Source organism: Papilio xuthus, unplaced genomic scaffold, assembly GCF_000836235.2.
Source record: "Papilio xuthus unplaced genomic scaffold, Pxut_1.1 DF825946.1, whole genome shotgun sequence".
Classification (NCBI taxonomy): Eukaryota; Metazoa; Arthropoda; class Insecta; order Lepidoptera; family Papilionidae; genus Papilio; species Papilio xuthus.
The window spans coordinates 2,871,803-2,887,944 of NW_013532703.1; the positions used below are offsets into that span (position 1 = coordinate 2,871,803).

At 34.2% G+C, this 16,142-nt stretch overlaps 3 protein-coding genes across 3 annotated transcripts; 2 read left to right on the plus strand and 1 right to left on the minus strand.

Moving 5' to 3' along the window:
- The first annotated feature begins 1,254 nt into the window (after window positions 1-1,254).
- Window positions 1,255-3,369, plus strand: LOC106124460 (protein KTI12 homolog). Its single transcript, XM_013321140.1, has 4 exons — window positions 1,255-1,635; window positions 1,762-1,981; window positions 2,167-2,305; window positions 2,505-3,369. Exons 1-4 carry the CDS (start codon window positions 1,368-1,370, stop codon window positions 2,787-2,789), a joined length of 912 nt encoding a protein of 303 aa, XP_013176594.1. The 5' UTR covers window positions 1,255-1,367; the 3' UTR covers window positions 2,790-3,369.
- Window positions 3,361-7,424, minus strand: LOC106124459 (UPF0586 protein C9orf41 homolog). The gene is made up of 8 exons (XM_013321139.1): window positions 7,181-7,424; window positions 5,932-6,229; window positions 5,720-5,841; window positions 5,219-5,369; window positions 4,928-5,080; window positions 4,619-4,770; window positions 4,218-4,299; window positions 3,361-4,140 (listed from the first exon to the last, which is right to left on the minus strand). Exons 1-8 carry the CDS (start codon window positions 7,267-7,269, stop codon window positions 4,033-4,035), a joined length of 1,155 nt encoding a protein of 384 aa, XP_013176593.1. The 5' UTR covers window positions 7,270-7,424; the 3' UTR covers window positions 3,361-4,032.
- A 262-nt stretch (window positions 7,425-7,686) lies between these two features.
- On the plus strand, window positions 7,687-16,065 carry LOC106124458 (probable serine/threonine-protein kinase DDB_G0278901). The gene is made up of 12 exons (XM_013321138.1): window positions 7,687-8,707; window positions 8,983-9,120; window positions 9,241-9,354; window positions 9,551-9,754; window positions 10,075-10,155; window positions 10,459-10,608; window positions 11,128-11,301; window positions 11,728-11,876; window positions 12,204-12,425; window positions 12,720-12,841; window positions 13,106-13,209; window positions 13,387-16,065. The coding sequence occupies exons 1-12, from the start codon at window positions 8,116-8,118 to the stop codon at window positions 15,051-15,053; spliced, it is 3,717 nt and encodes a 1,238-aa protein (XP_013176592.1). The 5' UTR covers window positions 7,687-8,115; the 3' UTR covers window positions 15,054-16,065.
- Window positions 16,066-16,142: the final 77 nt, after the last annotated feature.

Consider the following 16,142-nt stretch of genomic DNA (forward strand, 5'->3'; position numbering starts at 1 on the left):
CATTGTAAGTTATCGTTTAAGCTTTCGTTGTGGTATAGGTTCTAATTCTAATTAATTATGAAGTTCCTTTTATTCTTATATAAAATCATACTTACGTTCCGGCAGTACTGATCCAATATTTTTATCTTACATAGATTAAGAATAGGTCTGATAAAGAAATTCATAAAACATGTCGTAGCCAAATCTATGTAACCACGGTCCACATTTATCAAACTGATCTAATTGGTATCAAACGATTAAAGAGCGTGGACAAAACCTGTAATAAAAACGATATACAATATATTATCCACTTATCTCTAGGATATAAGTATACAAAAATCGAGAGCAAGCGATCGATCAAACACAACGCAACCTCCGCTGGACACTTCAATGTCGGAGCTATATCGTATTTCGCTAATAACCAGAGGACCTAGGAACTAGGTATAAGTATGGTAAAAGCATCAAATTACAAATTTACCAGACCTACAGTCGCACTTATAAATAGAAAATAAATGACCCTACATAAAGTAAAGTCTTATAAATCCACCCAATCCTAGTTTTTAATAATTAACACAGTTCCCACGCAAGTTTATGAAAAATCGAATCGAAAGCTCGCAACGACTACGACGCAGTGAAGTCATTAAGAATTGTAATGTTTTATTAAAAGTTGTAAGATAAGATTTCAGGTGATAAAAACCACATTAAAAATCTAAAAGATATTAAACCTAACAGGCGTCCTGTCAAATGTTAATTAAACCGATACGAGATATGTGCTAAGGAGGTCATTTCCAACAGGCTGTCAGTGTCCGCGTAAGTGCACAAAAAGTAACATACCAAGAATGAAGAAACTAGAACATACTTCCACTTAAGACATGCGACCTTAAGGTCACGGACAAATAAAAGAATTAGTACAATATTATAACAATTAAGACATCAACGCCAACCGTTAATTAGCAGTTAATTTGTGCTTTAAAAGTCGAAATCGATTAAATTTCGCTATTGTTGCAAAAAGCGAAGAACTTTAACACGACCGAGTCTTAATACAATTCAAATTAAAAATATATTAAAACCGTATTAACATACAGTACACTTTACACTATTAAGTCATATTATAGATTAGGTATGAGTTCTCTAGTGCGTTAAAACAATTTAAAAATTGTTGAATGCTGGCAACGTGTGTTTATACATGGAGAGGATCCATAGAAGTTGCTTAAGGTATAAAAATATTTAGAAAGGCTAGGATTTTTGCTTACACCAAAACCTAAATTCTCACTGTCATTTATGTCACTGTCACTCAATAACGTGACATTTTTGACATTTCACGACATAATTGTTCACTATAATTTAAGGTTATTTTGTTAAACAAAAAATGTAAATAAGACCGCAAAATGCCCTTAATTATAATATGTGGAACACCAGTAAGTGGTAAAACAACTAGAGCAAAGGAACTCAAAGAATTTTTCGAGCAAAAACATGGGAAACGTGTTGAGATTATATCTGAAGAAGAAGCAATAATAATTTTAGGATATGAAAAAAACTCCACGTACTTGGATTCACAGAAAGAGAAAAGAGTTAGAGGACATCTAAAGTCAGAGGTTATTAGACTAATAGGCAAAGACAGTGTTGTTATTTTGGATGGAAGCAATTATATCAAAGGTAAAGCAAAATATTTCACTTTTGAATTAATAAACTATAGTCTGCAACCAATAGTTATTGACATAATAACATTTATTCTGATAATTATTAATCAATTTATTACTACTAATGACATTTTTATTTAAGGTTATCGCTATGAACTTTATTGTGCATCAAAGGCATGTAAATCAACACAGTGCACCATTTATACTATACGTAATCATGATGAAGCATGGGAAGATAATAAGAACATGTTAAATAATGCTAATATAAATGAAAACATTGATGTACCAAGAAATAATAGTCCACTAAACAAGCAGCCAGTAGCGTATACTGAAGAAGTATTCAATGCATTGACTAAATTTAGGTGAGTTTCCATATTTTTTTTATTTTTAATAGAGTAATATTTCCTGCCTGTAACTTGATGCATGTATGAAATAATGTTATTGTATATAACCTTCTTTGTAACTTTGTAAGTCTTATGATTGGAACATATTTTAATTACATATTTGAATGACAAAGTATGATAACTTGAATATTTTATTTTTTCAGATTTGAAGAACCAAACTCAAACCACAGATGGGATAGTCCACTGTTTACTGTACAGCCAAGTGACAATCTTGATTTAGATGCTATTTATAGTGTTCTATTTGAAAAGAAGCCACCTCCGCCAAATATGAGCACACAAAATGTAACTTTACTATTATTTCATGAAGTGCCAAAATTCATTAACACATTCAATGCCACTATGATTTTCACATACTAAATAGATGCAGGCCTTGGCATTTAATGTGTTCAATATTTATTTTCTAGCTGCTCCTTTACCATGCTATGTCATGTTCATAACTATGACCTAATTTTGAATATAATAAGCAAATGTTTTCTTACAGCCACCACTCAGTGCCACAAACTTCCTCTATGAATTGGACAAAGTTACACAATCAATATCGAAACAGATTTTAGATGCCAAACAACTGAATATGGATGAGGTAAGATTCCCTGACTATCCAGGCTGCTCATTAGAAGCTGGATTTATCCAAAATATTAATCCTCAGAAACTATTGAGATTTAGAAGACAATTCTTAACATATGCCAAGATGAATCATTCAAATGAAGAGACAAATAAAATTGGAAGATATTTTATACAATATTTAAATAAAACACTTACAGATTAATATCTTATTTATTTTATAAACTGTATACAACTTTAGCTTAAACATATTGACAAATTTTGACGTGTTATTATATGGATAGTCAGTCAGTTCCCGTGACTTTTGCTTGGATACCTAGCAATCACATGCAGATTTAATATAAGTTATGTTACACGTACAATATGTGCCAGTCATGGCGTTTTAATAACCATAGACTATGTTTCCCAATGTTTAAATGTCTTTTATGAAAACAGACAATTTAGTTAATAATAATAGTGGTGATACCATATGTATATACAACATTTGTATTCCCAGTCTAAATCTACAATGAATGTGGTATGTATGGTAAAAATAACCAAGAATTGACCATTTTTAAATGACATGTACTTTTATATGAATCTATAGTTTATATATCACAGGCTAGGCCACAAACTAAACGGATTCTAATCACAGATTTGAGATCTTTATCCCATACCTCAGAGGTAAAGAAATATTGTCCAACCTAGATAAAACTCCAAATATTCCTACAAACAATGAAATATAGACATATCAATATCTATGACATTTATTTCAGCAATGATTACACAATAAAATTAAAAAAAAATCAATTTATTAGAGCCACTCGCACGTGATTGGCTATGCATACGTCACGTGGTTATCGACGATTGTGATTGGCTCTGCATAGTCACGTGGTTTTCGACAGATGTGATTGACTGTTTTACAGAATTTTTAACCAATACGTTTACTGCAAAAATAACCAATTCAGACTGATTAACATTCTTAATATGGGTACTTTAATTATACTTAAATACAATCTTTTTGTAACTATTCTTAATGTTTTGAGTAATGTTTACAAGCAAACAAATATTAATAAATGTAGAAAAGAAAAAAATAAAAAGTATAAAAAGATTACAGCCTATTTAATGCCCAGATGGGAGCACTTTTTAAAGACATCTATACATCGCACAAATCTTTTTGAGCCTCAAAAAAATCAGTTCTAATTGGCACACAGATTAGTCGTTATTGGAGCACCTACATATAATATCTTGTAACAGTTTAAACAGGCATATTTGGAATACCCAAAAAGATTTGAGTACAACTGTTCTTACAAACCAAAATACTGCATTCATATCTCACCTGTTGATATAACATTTAAACACGTAGTAAACTAAAAGACTTAAATCTCAATGTAATGTGACTTGTATCTTATGACAATAATAATAAAGAGCATGTTGGTACAAACACTTGCAATACTGTTAGAGAACGTTTAAACACCAAAAGGCTTCTTGCAAACAAAGAAAACAGAGTCATATTCATGTTGCATCATTGAATTGGGGTTTTGTGCGTATTTCGTCTTCACCCCGGTACGCTCTTGCTGCAATATTAATAATGATTTTTTTAATATGAAAACATACTAAAATATTATTTATAAAGATAATTTGTAGCACTTACCAATATCTCAAATCCTACATCTCTAATAATGTCCAATAGGATATCGTATGGCGGCTCTATACTATTTTCTGTAGGCATATCACTGCAATTATAAAAAAAAACAAATAAAAATATATAACACCAAAGAAATTTGGAGACATTAGAAACATAGTAATCACCAGTAAGTAGTAAACAAATGGCGCTTTACTAAATACACTTTTAACACAGTAGTATAGTTCTTTTCAAATATCGTTGCTTCCTTTGCATTCCACTATGCTTCAACATACCTAACATTGTGATCTGCGCAGTGACCTGCTCAATGTTAAGAGCTGCGAAGATATCTCAAAACTACTACAAGTCAGGGATTTTAGTTAGGTTAGTTTCTCCACATAGTTCTATAGATCAATGTTTAATTTTCTTACCTGTAATGATAGAGTAGAGGTCCCAGGTTAATCCAGTAACCTCCTGGCATCAAGATAGCGTATATCCTTTCAATAAACTCAATAACATTGGGTGCGCAATCTATAAAGAAGCAAGACGCCACGCAGTTCCACTCATTCGCTTCAGTATATACCTGTAGAAACAAATTAAATAAATTATGGGATCAACAATATAAAACTAGAAATTAAATATGAAAATGTCAACTGAATTTACGGAATGTTGGAGAAAATATTTATTTATTATCAAATATTTCTGTTCAATAAAATTATTGGACTTCTTAAAACGAATACCTTAAGAAAATCTCCTGCGGTCATTGAGAAATTATACTTAGGTCTGTCCGTAGATGGCTTGACATCAGGGAACGTAGCAGCACGAAGTTGATGGTCGCAGGTTAAATTGTTTACATATTGATGTAGCCATGGATAGACAGTATACATATTCACCTGTAAAGATATAAGAGACATTACATTTAGGTCGGTTATCATTTAACCATGTCAAGTCAATCAATCAGTCAGGTCAGTCAGTTAGTCAGTCTGTCTGTCCATTATTAAACAAACAAAACATGATGGTAACAAACTCACATCGGAACATCTGTTGAGTACAAAGTTACTTGCAAACAGCATGAACAATGAGAACTCATTTCCTTGGCATGTGTAGCCTCTATTGGCCACCTCCCATGCTAACCGGCCGAGCCCCGCTCCAGGAACCAACACCTTTATCCGTGATCTATCACTGAAATATACATCCTAATATGTTAACTACACATGTACAAAAATATTATATATTGTCGTCTTTATTATTCTCTTGGTAAAAACAGAGATAACAATATGTACAAGCAAAAGGGGTTTTACACCAGTTGCAATAATAGCAGCAAAATGACTCATAACAGCTATTTTATACATTTAAATTTGAAAGTTCCAGAACAAGATGAATAATTAATACACTTCATGAATGATTTATAATTTAGTGATTCATATCAACCCATCTGACGTAAGTTGAATTGATAGCATGTAGAGATTATGGTGAAATTATGGCAGTTAAAGGAACGGAAAGTTTTTCATTCATTATACTTTAAATATTACCTGAACTCCTCAAGTGGGTATCTGACTTCAAGTTCATTTAGTATAGGCCCATAGCATTGTTTACGTTCAGCTGCACCCATCTCACTCCAATCCCTCACTATATTTTTTAACACTGACTGTACCTAGGGAATAAAAAAAAAAATTGACCAACTAAACTTGATATAACACCAAGGTAGTGTACTAATAATAATTATATTTGGCTCAATGCTTACCTTTTCAACATCATGTTGCATTTTATGTTGTTTATGTGACGTTATCTCACAGTTATTATAATTGCAACCAAAACTCTCTGTACCATTTGTACCAGATATATTGGTATTACTGTGATCCACATTCTCAAACATTGTGTCCACATCTTTTATGATTAAATGAACAACATTATTGTTCACATCCAGGCATTTTCTAAACTTAGAGAGATAAGCCCGATACTTTTCCAAACGCCTTTGATGACTTTGAGGAAGCTTGGATATTATGTTCTCGGATTTATGGATCCTTTCAATGCCGCATAACCTTAAAATAATTACAAAAATGTTTATTTATTTACAAGTAATGTCAACAATACATTTAAGGGTTAGACTCTTGTAAAATGTCTAATGTCATGCACAATCTCACAATGTTCTTCACATTGTGACATTTTTTTTTATGCATGTCACCCCTAACTTAAGGTACCACTCTGTGGGAACATATAGTGAGCCAATGATAATGATGAAGTCTGGCTAGGCTATGAATATAATTTACTAATAATGTAGACCAATTAGACAAATGATATGGCATGTTTTAATTTGTTGATTATTGTACAAATAGAATAATATTTTTCAGTTTTAATTTGTTATTTTATTTAATGATAAGTATTTAAGGGTTTCAAAATTTTGTATTACAATATTAAAATATTAATGATATATGATACACATTATCAGTTGAAACATACTGATTACTGATAGATAAAAAAGAGATATTGTTGTTGCTACCCAGTCTCAAAGTTCAATATTCAAAATGAAAGTATGTAATATTTTTGATACTTTACAAAAACATTCAAAAGTTTAAAGTCTGTTTTATATAGAATATTTTAGTCTACCTCTCCTATTGATAGGGATGTCAATAATAACATATTGATTATTCACTAAGGAATATTTTTTTTTTAAAACTGGTCATGAACTTTCTTTGTTCATTAAGGTAAACAGATTATCTTGTAGAATATCATCATCAAAGCAAAACGGACCAAAATTCCAAGGACATTAGGGTCATAGTTCCGCGCTTACACCGGACATAAACAAAACTGATTGTTGTATCTAAATAGGTTAATTGCATAGACCAAATCCAACTTAACAAAGAATAGTTGCTAAGGAATATTTTCTTTGTCACGACACAAAAACTTCTAGAACTGAATTAAAGGTAGTTTGTAGTTTTAGTTTGTTAGTAACGCTTCGGATACATAAGTACATAAATAGAACAGATACTTACTTATAATATTTAAAAGCGGTGACCACGGCTTTGAAATGCTCACGCTCTTTAGCTTCATCAATTTCATCGTTTGCCGACAGAGAAGACATATTTATGATATTATTCTTATCTAAAACTACTAACTAGCATATACTTCACCAGCCAATTCAACAACGAGCAGAAAACGGGAAAATTAATTATATTTGCCGAAATGGTTTGACAGTCCGCTTTTCAGTTCCATCTTTTTGATGACTTGACAGTTGACAGTTGTCATTATCAGTTGTCTAAGGTTGCCTTTTTCATTGATTTCATATTTTTGGGTACTAGGACTAACTTAAATAACACAATTTATATCTTGTCTTTAAAGTTCACTTACTTACCTAACTAACGATGACTAAAAATTGGCTTGAGTGAGATACATTTTAGCATTTTAATATAAAGGAGGAAGACTATTTATACAATTGTGTTTTTCGGGAAAAAGGGTGTGTGTATGTGGCAGTGGCAACATTTCAACACAGTAAATATGTCGGTCGGTGATGAAATGTGTTTGTCAACATTCTATCGATCTCTTTTTTAAAATAAATGTTTCATTTATAAATTTCCCAACTTAGAAGCCTTATTGAAACATTGTACTTTGCTTCCCGTTATTTGTCTTGTTACTGAAAACTAAGTGTACATATAAAATAAAATATTAAAAATTTTCAGAAAATAAAATTGTTATAAAATATTAATTCTAAGCCGGTTACGCTTCAAGTTGTTGTGGAAATATGAATTGAGTGTTAAATATTGGTCATATATTTTGCAAAAATAAAAGCCTCATCCGTATGTTTGGTCGTGCTACGAAAAATCAATAAATCCTGCAGTGCGTTGCTTAGTTGCAATTACGTACCTATGCATTAGCCTAAATTCATTATAAAATGAATGCTATGCACTATGTTTGAAGGTCTACAAAGAAAATGATGGAAGGAATGTTGACCCAAAGAGTAACACCGCTTTTAAAATGCGTTGTTTTATTTTTGTTCATTTTCACTGCGAAAGTATTAACTTCACGACCTCAAGAATCTCACGACACCAAAAACAACATACATCATTTAAAACCTTCACACTATGTGAGGACTTTCACCAAGTACCATCACAGAAGAAGTATACAGTGGAACAATATGCAAGATTTAGCTGACTACTGGCCAATGCAAGACCAGCCCAAGGTCATAGGTAAAAGAAGTGTAGATACAATCAGTGCAAATGACTTTGTGAGTGGCACTGATCAGGATTTAAATCAGCTTGTATCAGAGTCTGTGAGGAGTAACATTGTGGGTTCATTTGAGAAGAATACTGTCAATTCAAATAAGGAAGATGTAGGTCATAACACTGTATCTAGCCAAGTGAAACAGTACAAAGTGAAGGCAGCTATGATTGTGACTGATGCTCCAACTACTAAAGGGCCAACAATATCTTGCCTTTATAAGATTCATAATGTAGCTATCAGTGTAACACCTTCCTATGATGAGGAGAAGAACGCTCAATTAGTTGTTGAAAATGAAATATTTGGTAAGTGTTAACCAACCTCATTTGTAACTTGTCTTTAATTATCTACTTTTCTAGGCTACAGGTATGAGTTATCTGGTTCTCAATCTTCAAATATTATAAGTGCGAATGTTTGAATGGATGGATGTTTGTTTGAAAGTATCAGGTATAATAGATTGTGATGAAATTTGGCATAGATGTAGAACATAGATTGGGAGAAGACATAGCCTACTAAATAAGGTTTATTTAACTTCCGGGAGGACAGTGTATGATTGTAAGAAATAATATTTGACTGTCAGATACGCCTGGCACCCTGTCAGAGACAACACTGCCAAGTGGTGAAGTGGCCCAGGTGGAGCATTGCACAGACCCTCGAGCCTTCTGCTATACTCTCTGGCATCAAGATAAGGATGGCAACATTACAGTTATGGGTCAAGGTTTGTAACCATTTATTAATAATTATTTTGAAAAAAAAACAAATGAACCTAGGATCAAAAGTCAAGTGCTTAACCATTGAGCCACCGATGTTGATCATTAACATTGATTAATTTTGACAGGTTGTTGGCGTTCTTCACAAACAGAGGGCTGTGACAAATGTACTAGAGTCACAGCCCGTCTGCCGGGCAGCAAATTCTGTTGTTGTACTAAAAGCTATTGTAATGCTGATTTCCGTAAGTTTTTTTTCGAATACTTATGGCTTTCTGTAATATTATCTTTTTTTCTGTTAAATTAAAGCACCAAATGAATAGACTATACATATTTTTTAAAAACAAATATAGTTAAAAAAATGTTTTTATGCTTAATATATTTTTCATTTACTTTATTTATTGTCGTAATTGTAAATCTTATCTGTATATTTGCAAACAGTTTCCCTAAAAGAAGAAATGGTAACAGTAAAAGCAGAGTCCACAATGAGCAGTTCCTCGCAACAACCAAAGTATCCAAGTATCATAGCTTCGGGCATCTTAGCTCTTGTTTCGGTGCTGGTAATAGCAATAATGTGTAGGAACATATACTGCAGAAAGACCCTGGTGAAGGATGATTTGAGTGATGCTACAGATGTGGAAAAAGGTAAATGAGTGTGGTCTAGTATTTTTTTTTCCTATTATAAGGTAGCAAATGAGGAAGGGGCCGCTGCCCATAGACATCCGCAATTGCAGATGCATTGCCAACATTTAATCTGTCCCCTTCCTATGCATTTCCTCTTTGGTCTAATCCATTTCTCTCTCTCCCTCTGATCCTTTCCTTTTAAACGGAGAGTGATTAGGGAAAGGAGTGTGCATTTCTTAAAATATTATTTCAAATAGATTAAGTTTACTTTTGCATAGTGACATTTGGTTTTGTATATAAGTAAGACAGTATATCTGTATATGTTTACTCTGTGTCTCCAGGTGATGTCATGGGAAGTGGACCTGATGCGTTAGCAACGGGCTTGCTTTGTGTGGATAACCTTAATCTTATTGAGCATATAGGTGAGAGATAAATAACTTTTTTGTGTCAATTTTTATGTTTAACTTGAGTGTGATTTGATAAGTTTTTCATGTATGTATATTAATTCTATTGTCATCTGTTATCTAAATGACTAACCATGGGTTTTTGAGACCAAAATGTGTATATGAAACATATCGCCATTCCAAAGATAATCTTTTACCGCCTAGTAATATGTTTTAAATTGAGATTTTGGACTCGGAAACTCATGGTAAACTGACTTACATGAGTTAGGTGTTATTTGATTTGCCACTAGTTTTTTTGAGTTATGAAATATATGTTTGTAGGTCAGGGTAAGTTCGGTTCTGTGTGGCGAGGAACATTAGGCTCCACACCAGTGGCAGTCAAACTATACAGCAATGCGTCTGCCTGGCAAAAGGAGGCTACAATATACGGCCTGCCGCATCTTGCACATCCTAATCTACTGAGATACTATGGTAAGTTTAAAAAAACTAATATTTCATTATCGAATTTTCAATTTCTTTTCTTTTAAGGTACATTGACGTAAGAAAACTGATGGGTTACAGATTGGGGAATAATTTTTGTCGAATCATAGAGTGGATTTTAAAAGAACGGTAAAACTTGCTGTCGCCTGCTACTCCGTCTGCGTGGAATTAAAAAAATCTTAATATTAACCATAACCAATGTATTATCCCAAACTTTGTTCTATATCTATGCTAAATTTTAACGAGATCCGATTAACTGTTCTGGAGATATCTAATAATAATCATCCATCCATCTATACATCGCATTTATAATATTAGTAAGAAAGTAAGAATAAGATTTGATTTAAATAGAAGACGATAAAAAAGTAGACATTTTCACACTACCGCTTTAGTTTTAAAAGGTTGTTGTCTTCTCCGCTTTGTTCATAAAAAAAAGTATTTAAAAATATTCACAAGGAATTAAAAAATATCAATATGAAGAAATCTAGTATGTAAAACCTACGTTTATAGGCAGTGAGACGAGGTCGACAATGACAGAGGGAATGGGTCGGGAACATCTGGTTGTACTAGAGTTGTGTTCGAGCACACTACGCGCACGGCTCGAGCGAGCGCCGCTCACTTGGTTGGAGTTTGCGACTCTAGCGCACGGCCTTGCCGCCGCACTCGCGCATCTACATACTGCCAGTAAGAAAATTTCTTTATGTATTCGCCTGTACCCGTTTTTCTTAATACTAACTTCGCAATTACTATTCCTAAACGTTTTAATACATTGTCTATTATAGAGATATAGCTATTCGAAGGTTACATTGTCTATGGGTCCATGGCTAGACAAAGTACATTCGCTCCGAAGCGATTTCATAAAGAACTTCAAAAATGTATAGAACTGACGTTAAGTTTCGATAAGTCACGTGATTGTCGCGTGTTAGTTCCATACATTTTAAAAATCGTTATGGAATCTCTTCAGTGCTAATGTCTTTTGTCTAGCCCCGCTAATATACAGAGTATTCTGATATATTATCTATATTACTATAGCCTTTTAAGGTCAGAACGATAATTTATTTGTCTCTATACAAAGTCTAATGTGGACAATATAGAGTTTATTGTGTACAGGTGGTAACAAGCCGTGTGTGGTACATCGCGATGTGAACAGCAATAATGTGTTGGTATCTGGGGATGGACGCGCACGTCTTGCCGACCTCGGTCTCGCGCAACCCCTGCCGCCGCGACGCGATCGCGCTCCGCCCACAACCATCACTGAGGTACGCCCACTTTTCTCTTAGACCGCGCCCACATAACACAACATACGTCTCCGTTCAATTTTTTTTTAAAACAGTGCCTGTGTACATATTTTATGCTAAATTATGACAAAGGACGCGTCTAAGTGGTTCTTGAATTACTAACCACCACGAAGAGTCGTTAATTCAGTGTTAAGGTTGATTTTATAAGGGAAATTTTTAAATAATTTACTGCATTCTGTTTATGAATATTGCAATATAATGCCCCATACTGTACTCCTAATACGTTAACGTAATGCAGATTAAAAAAAAAACTCAAATATTTTTACTAAACTTTAATTATAACAACAGGCTGGAACTCTTCGTTACTTATCGCCCGAGGCATTAGAAGGCGCTTTAGATCTGAGCGGTGCGCGCGCGGCGCTGTGCGCAGTGGATGTGTTTGCGCTATCGTTAGTGCTGTGGGAGATGCTGTGGCGATGCGCAGGCGCACACCACGCGCGCGCTCCGCCCTACGCCCCGCCCTATCATCACCTCGGCCTGCCCCCTCAGCCTACGCTTGCACAGATGCAGGTAATGTCACTTCTACTATCAATTAATATTAGTTTTAGATGTGATGTGTTTTATAGTTGCATTTTAGTAGAAAATTCTATCAACCCTTTTTTTATTTAGGCCTAAAAAGGGTCGTGGCGATCTTTGGGGGAGGACTTTGCCCAGTAGTGGGCGTTACATAGCTGAAAAGAAGCCTAAAATATTATTTTAAAAGTAGTCCAATGTAAATTTTCTAATATAATAGTCTTTATTACTCTAGAATAGCTGTAACAATTTAATAGCATAATGTCTTTTTCATTCGAATGATGTTTGCAGAGTCTGGTGTCCCGCAACAAGGCTCGTCCTCCGCTGCCCAAGGGCCCAGTGCCGGAAGCGCGCGCCCTCAAGATAGCCACTGATACGTGCGATGAATGCTGGGATCATGATGCTGAGGCTAGGTAATGTTCTAAATTTAACTTTATTTCTATACAAATAAGACTTATTTTGCTCTGTATACACAAAAGCAAACAAGAAAAATTCTATTTAATCTTACTAATATTATAAATGCGAATGTTTGGAGGGATGGATGTTTGTTAGAAGATTTCTTCAGAACGGATGCAGCGATCTGGCTGAAATTTGGCATAGATGTAGATCATGGTCTAAAAGAATACATAGGCTACTAATTTTTTTTATGTATATAAATAAATATTTAACTTGCACAGATTAACAGCGGTGTGCGTTGAGGAGCGTATGTCGGAGCTAAAGATGATGTTATTAGTACAAGGACCTGTCATTCATGACAACAATTTGCATCCGCATACACAGGGTGAGTTAAAAATATATTGATTTTATTTATTTCATTGTAATTTATTTAGAAAAATTAAAAAAAAATTGAGTATACTCGTAAACAATATTATGCAAGATTTAGAACGACTTATTATATGTTCTTAGGTTTTTTTATAACAAAAAGATTTAGGCCCATATTTTTCACAAAATATTTTAGGAGATTCAAACATCCCATCGACGCCGGAAACTGACAAGAATTCAAACTGCACGGCGACTAACAATGGTGACGTGAGCACTCCCCTCCTGTACACACAGCCGCACATCGGCCGCAATGCCTGCATAGAACGCAACACACACGATGCGCATGCGCAGACACACACCGCACACCTCGTACACAAAAGCCTCAAGGACATCCCCGCAGACACACACGCGCACGCGCACGCGCCGCAACAAAACGTACTCGATAACTGCCTCTCTGTAGCCAGAGTTAGTCGAAACACATTATTAGCACAAGAAAATTCAGACAGATTAAACGAAATACGATCCTATCAAAGACCATTAGAATACGTCCCCAATGACGTCAGCTCCCACGACGTAGATCGAAGACCGAAACAAACTAATCTACTCCAAGATTTGAAAACGGAGAAACCGAGATGGGGTATACGAAAGTTCTTCGAACGTAAACTAGGAAGAGCCGCCAAACCTCTAGAAACTGAAGTGAAATTGATCGCCGAAGGATCGGCTAATAGTTCGTTACAAAATGGTAGAACAAAAACGTCCTTAATAGATAAACCGAACAATATTACATTCGATAGACCGACAAATTTAGTTCTAAATCAGAGCGGGTCATACAATTTCGAAGGACCGTGCACTCTATCACCACCAAATCGAACTTTATCGCCCACCATGATGATGGAATCGGAAAATCGAGATAGGGTCTTCAAAGAATTGCCTTCGAGAGACGAAAAGGAGTCTAGGAATCAAATATTCGCAGTCATAGTTCCCAAAGCAAAACCCGCCGATGTTGGAAATATGAGCAAAACATCGCGAGGAAGCTCTGAAAGTTTAAACAAAAATTCAATTCGTACTTCCATGTCCTCGCAGAGTAATTTTAAAGCAGGCAATTCAGAGTCTGAGGATTCTACAGCGAAGAAGAGACTCAGCTGCGATAATAGAATCATATCTAACTCATCAAACAGCGGAAGATCTTCTAGAGCGAGTATTAATCTTGAACTTCAGTACATCGATACTAATCACACGGAACAGAATAGTCCTTTCGATATAAATTCAGATTGTTCGAGCAGCGAAGACGAGAATCTAATGCTGTTATCCGAAAACGGCGGCTCAAAAATCACAATGCAGACGATTCCGAAACTCGAGAACGACAAGAAACGTATCCAGAATGAAGTTCTCAAAGAGACGGGTCAAACGAAAACTGATTACGGATTTAACAAGTACGCCAACAAGTATGCCAATTTTGACAACGAATTCAGCGACCCTAATGACAAAGAGAACGCTGTTAACGGATACAGTGGCGATAATCCTGTATATTTAGCCGCTTTGAATGGTGAGATCGATACGACGGATTTTAAATTTCTTACACCACCAACTGATAATGGTGAAAGTAGTCCAAAATCACCGAAACCGTCTTTAAAATCTTTATCTATAAAACGACAACATTCCTTAGAACACGTCAGTGAAATATTCTCGTCATCTGGTAGTGTGAATTTACAAAACCCCGCGGGACGGGTGAAGACGCCCGGGGACTTGCCTGTAGCCGTGCGGCGCGCGAGGCGAGACAGAGCGCTACAGAAAGGCCGTGCGAGTGAATGCAACAGACTGAGTCTATACGATGATAGGATGATGTTCGGCAATAGCTTGTAATTTTCTTCTATTTTAACTTATTGTTAATGAGATACATTTATGTCTGTATTTGTCCTTTTTCTATCGCTGTGTTGTGCGATTTAAGATTTTTTTGTATTCTTTGTGTATATTACGAATTAAGTAACCATTTTGAACAAATGCCGTTTGTGCAGCGAATAAGTTATGTTGTTATATATTTTTATTTAATTTATTTCTGTTTGTTAATCTCATTTTTAAACTATTAAAAATCAAATAATTATTACGTAAATAATTCGAATAATATTTTTTCAATCTCTGAAAAAATACGTCGATATTTTTCAAGAAAATATAAATGTCGAATCAGTACAAAATGCTTAATTTGGAAAATTTTAACATATGAAGATTTTTATTATTTTTCTTTAGTTGACTAAAAAATCAATCTAAAACATATTGTCGATAAAACAAAACATATTAAAACGATATAGTTATTATTGCATATTACTCTTCTAAGCTATAACCAAAATTCTTAGGCACAAATTCATAATCATTTAAAAGTTAACCTTGCTGGCAAAATTCACACAATATCTTATTACATTCTGCCCCTTATATACGCTAGTTATAGGATGTCCCAAAACTCAACATAAAGATGGCAAAGGAGGGCAAAAATTATTTTATAAATTTAAAATTAATTAAATCATATTCCATTCTTAAACATAAGAGGAAAACTATGTTGATTATCATATTTTTTTCTTGTAAGTAATACTATCCATTTGACGTTGGTTTTCGGGACACTCTGTATGCTTTTTTCTGCAGTTAACTTACTACTGGAGTTAATTTAATCGCAGATTTTGATTAGTATGTTACATTGCGTTGACTGTACGAATAGTTAGACGCAAGCTTTATCATATTAAAATAGAAAAGTGAAATCGACATATGCAAATTTTAGTACACTTTATGTTTTAAATGCTGTTTTGCTTGGGATCTTCACAGAGTGTTTTTTTATTAAGATTCCTTTCGACGTAAAATATTAACCCTTAATTCGACGAAATTTTTTGTAGCAAAAAAACTGTTTTTCTTTTAGTAAAGTCATACTTACGTAATTTTCTTTAATCTAGTTCAGTCGATTTTTTT

What these genes read in the sequence shown, in the direction of transcription:
- LOC106124458 (XM_013321138.1), top strand. Translation starts at nt 8,116, where the DNA reads ATGATGGAAGGAATGTTGACCCAAAGAGTAACACCGCTTTTAAAATGC. An exon ending in TGCTACAGATGTGGAAAAAG is followed by an intron (nt 9,755 to 10,074) that starts GTAAATGAGTGT and finishes CTGTGTCTCCAG; the next exon opens with GTGATGTCATGGGAAGTGGA. An exon ending in TAATCTACTGAGATACTATG is followed by an intron (nt 10,609 to 11,127) that starts GTAAGTTTAAAA and finishes CTACGTTTATAG; the next exon opens with GCAGTGAGACGAGGTCGACA.
- LOC106124459 (XM_013321139.1), bottom strand. Translation starts at nt 7,269, where the DNA reads ATGTCTTCTCTGTCGGCAAACGATGAAATTGATGAAGCTAAAGAGCGT. An exon ending in ACCGCTTTTAAATATTATAA is followed by an intron (nt 6,230 to 7,180) that starts GTAAGTATCTGT and finishes AATTATTTTAAG; the next exon opens with GTTATGCGGCATTGAAAGGA. An exon ending in TACTCAACAGATGTTCCGAT is followed by an intron (nt 5,081 to 5,218) that starts GTGAGTTTGTTA and finishes ATATCTTTACAG; the next exon opens with GTGAATATGTATACTGTCTA.
- LOC106124460 (XM_013321140.1), top strand. Translation starts at nt 1,368, where the DNA reads ATGCCCTTAATTATAATATGTGGAACACCAGTAAGTGGTAAAACAACT. An exon ending in AATGCATTGACTAAATTTAG is followed by an intron (nt 1,982 to 2,166) that starts GTGAGTTTCCAT and finishes TTATTTTTTCAG; the next exon opens with ATTTGAAGAACCAAACTCAA. An exon ending in CAAATATGAGCACACAAAAT is followed by an intron (nt 2,306 to 2,504) that starts GTAACTTTACTA and finishes GTTTTCTTACAG; the next exon opens with CCACCACTCAGTGCCACAAA.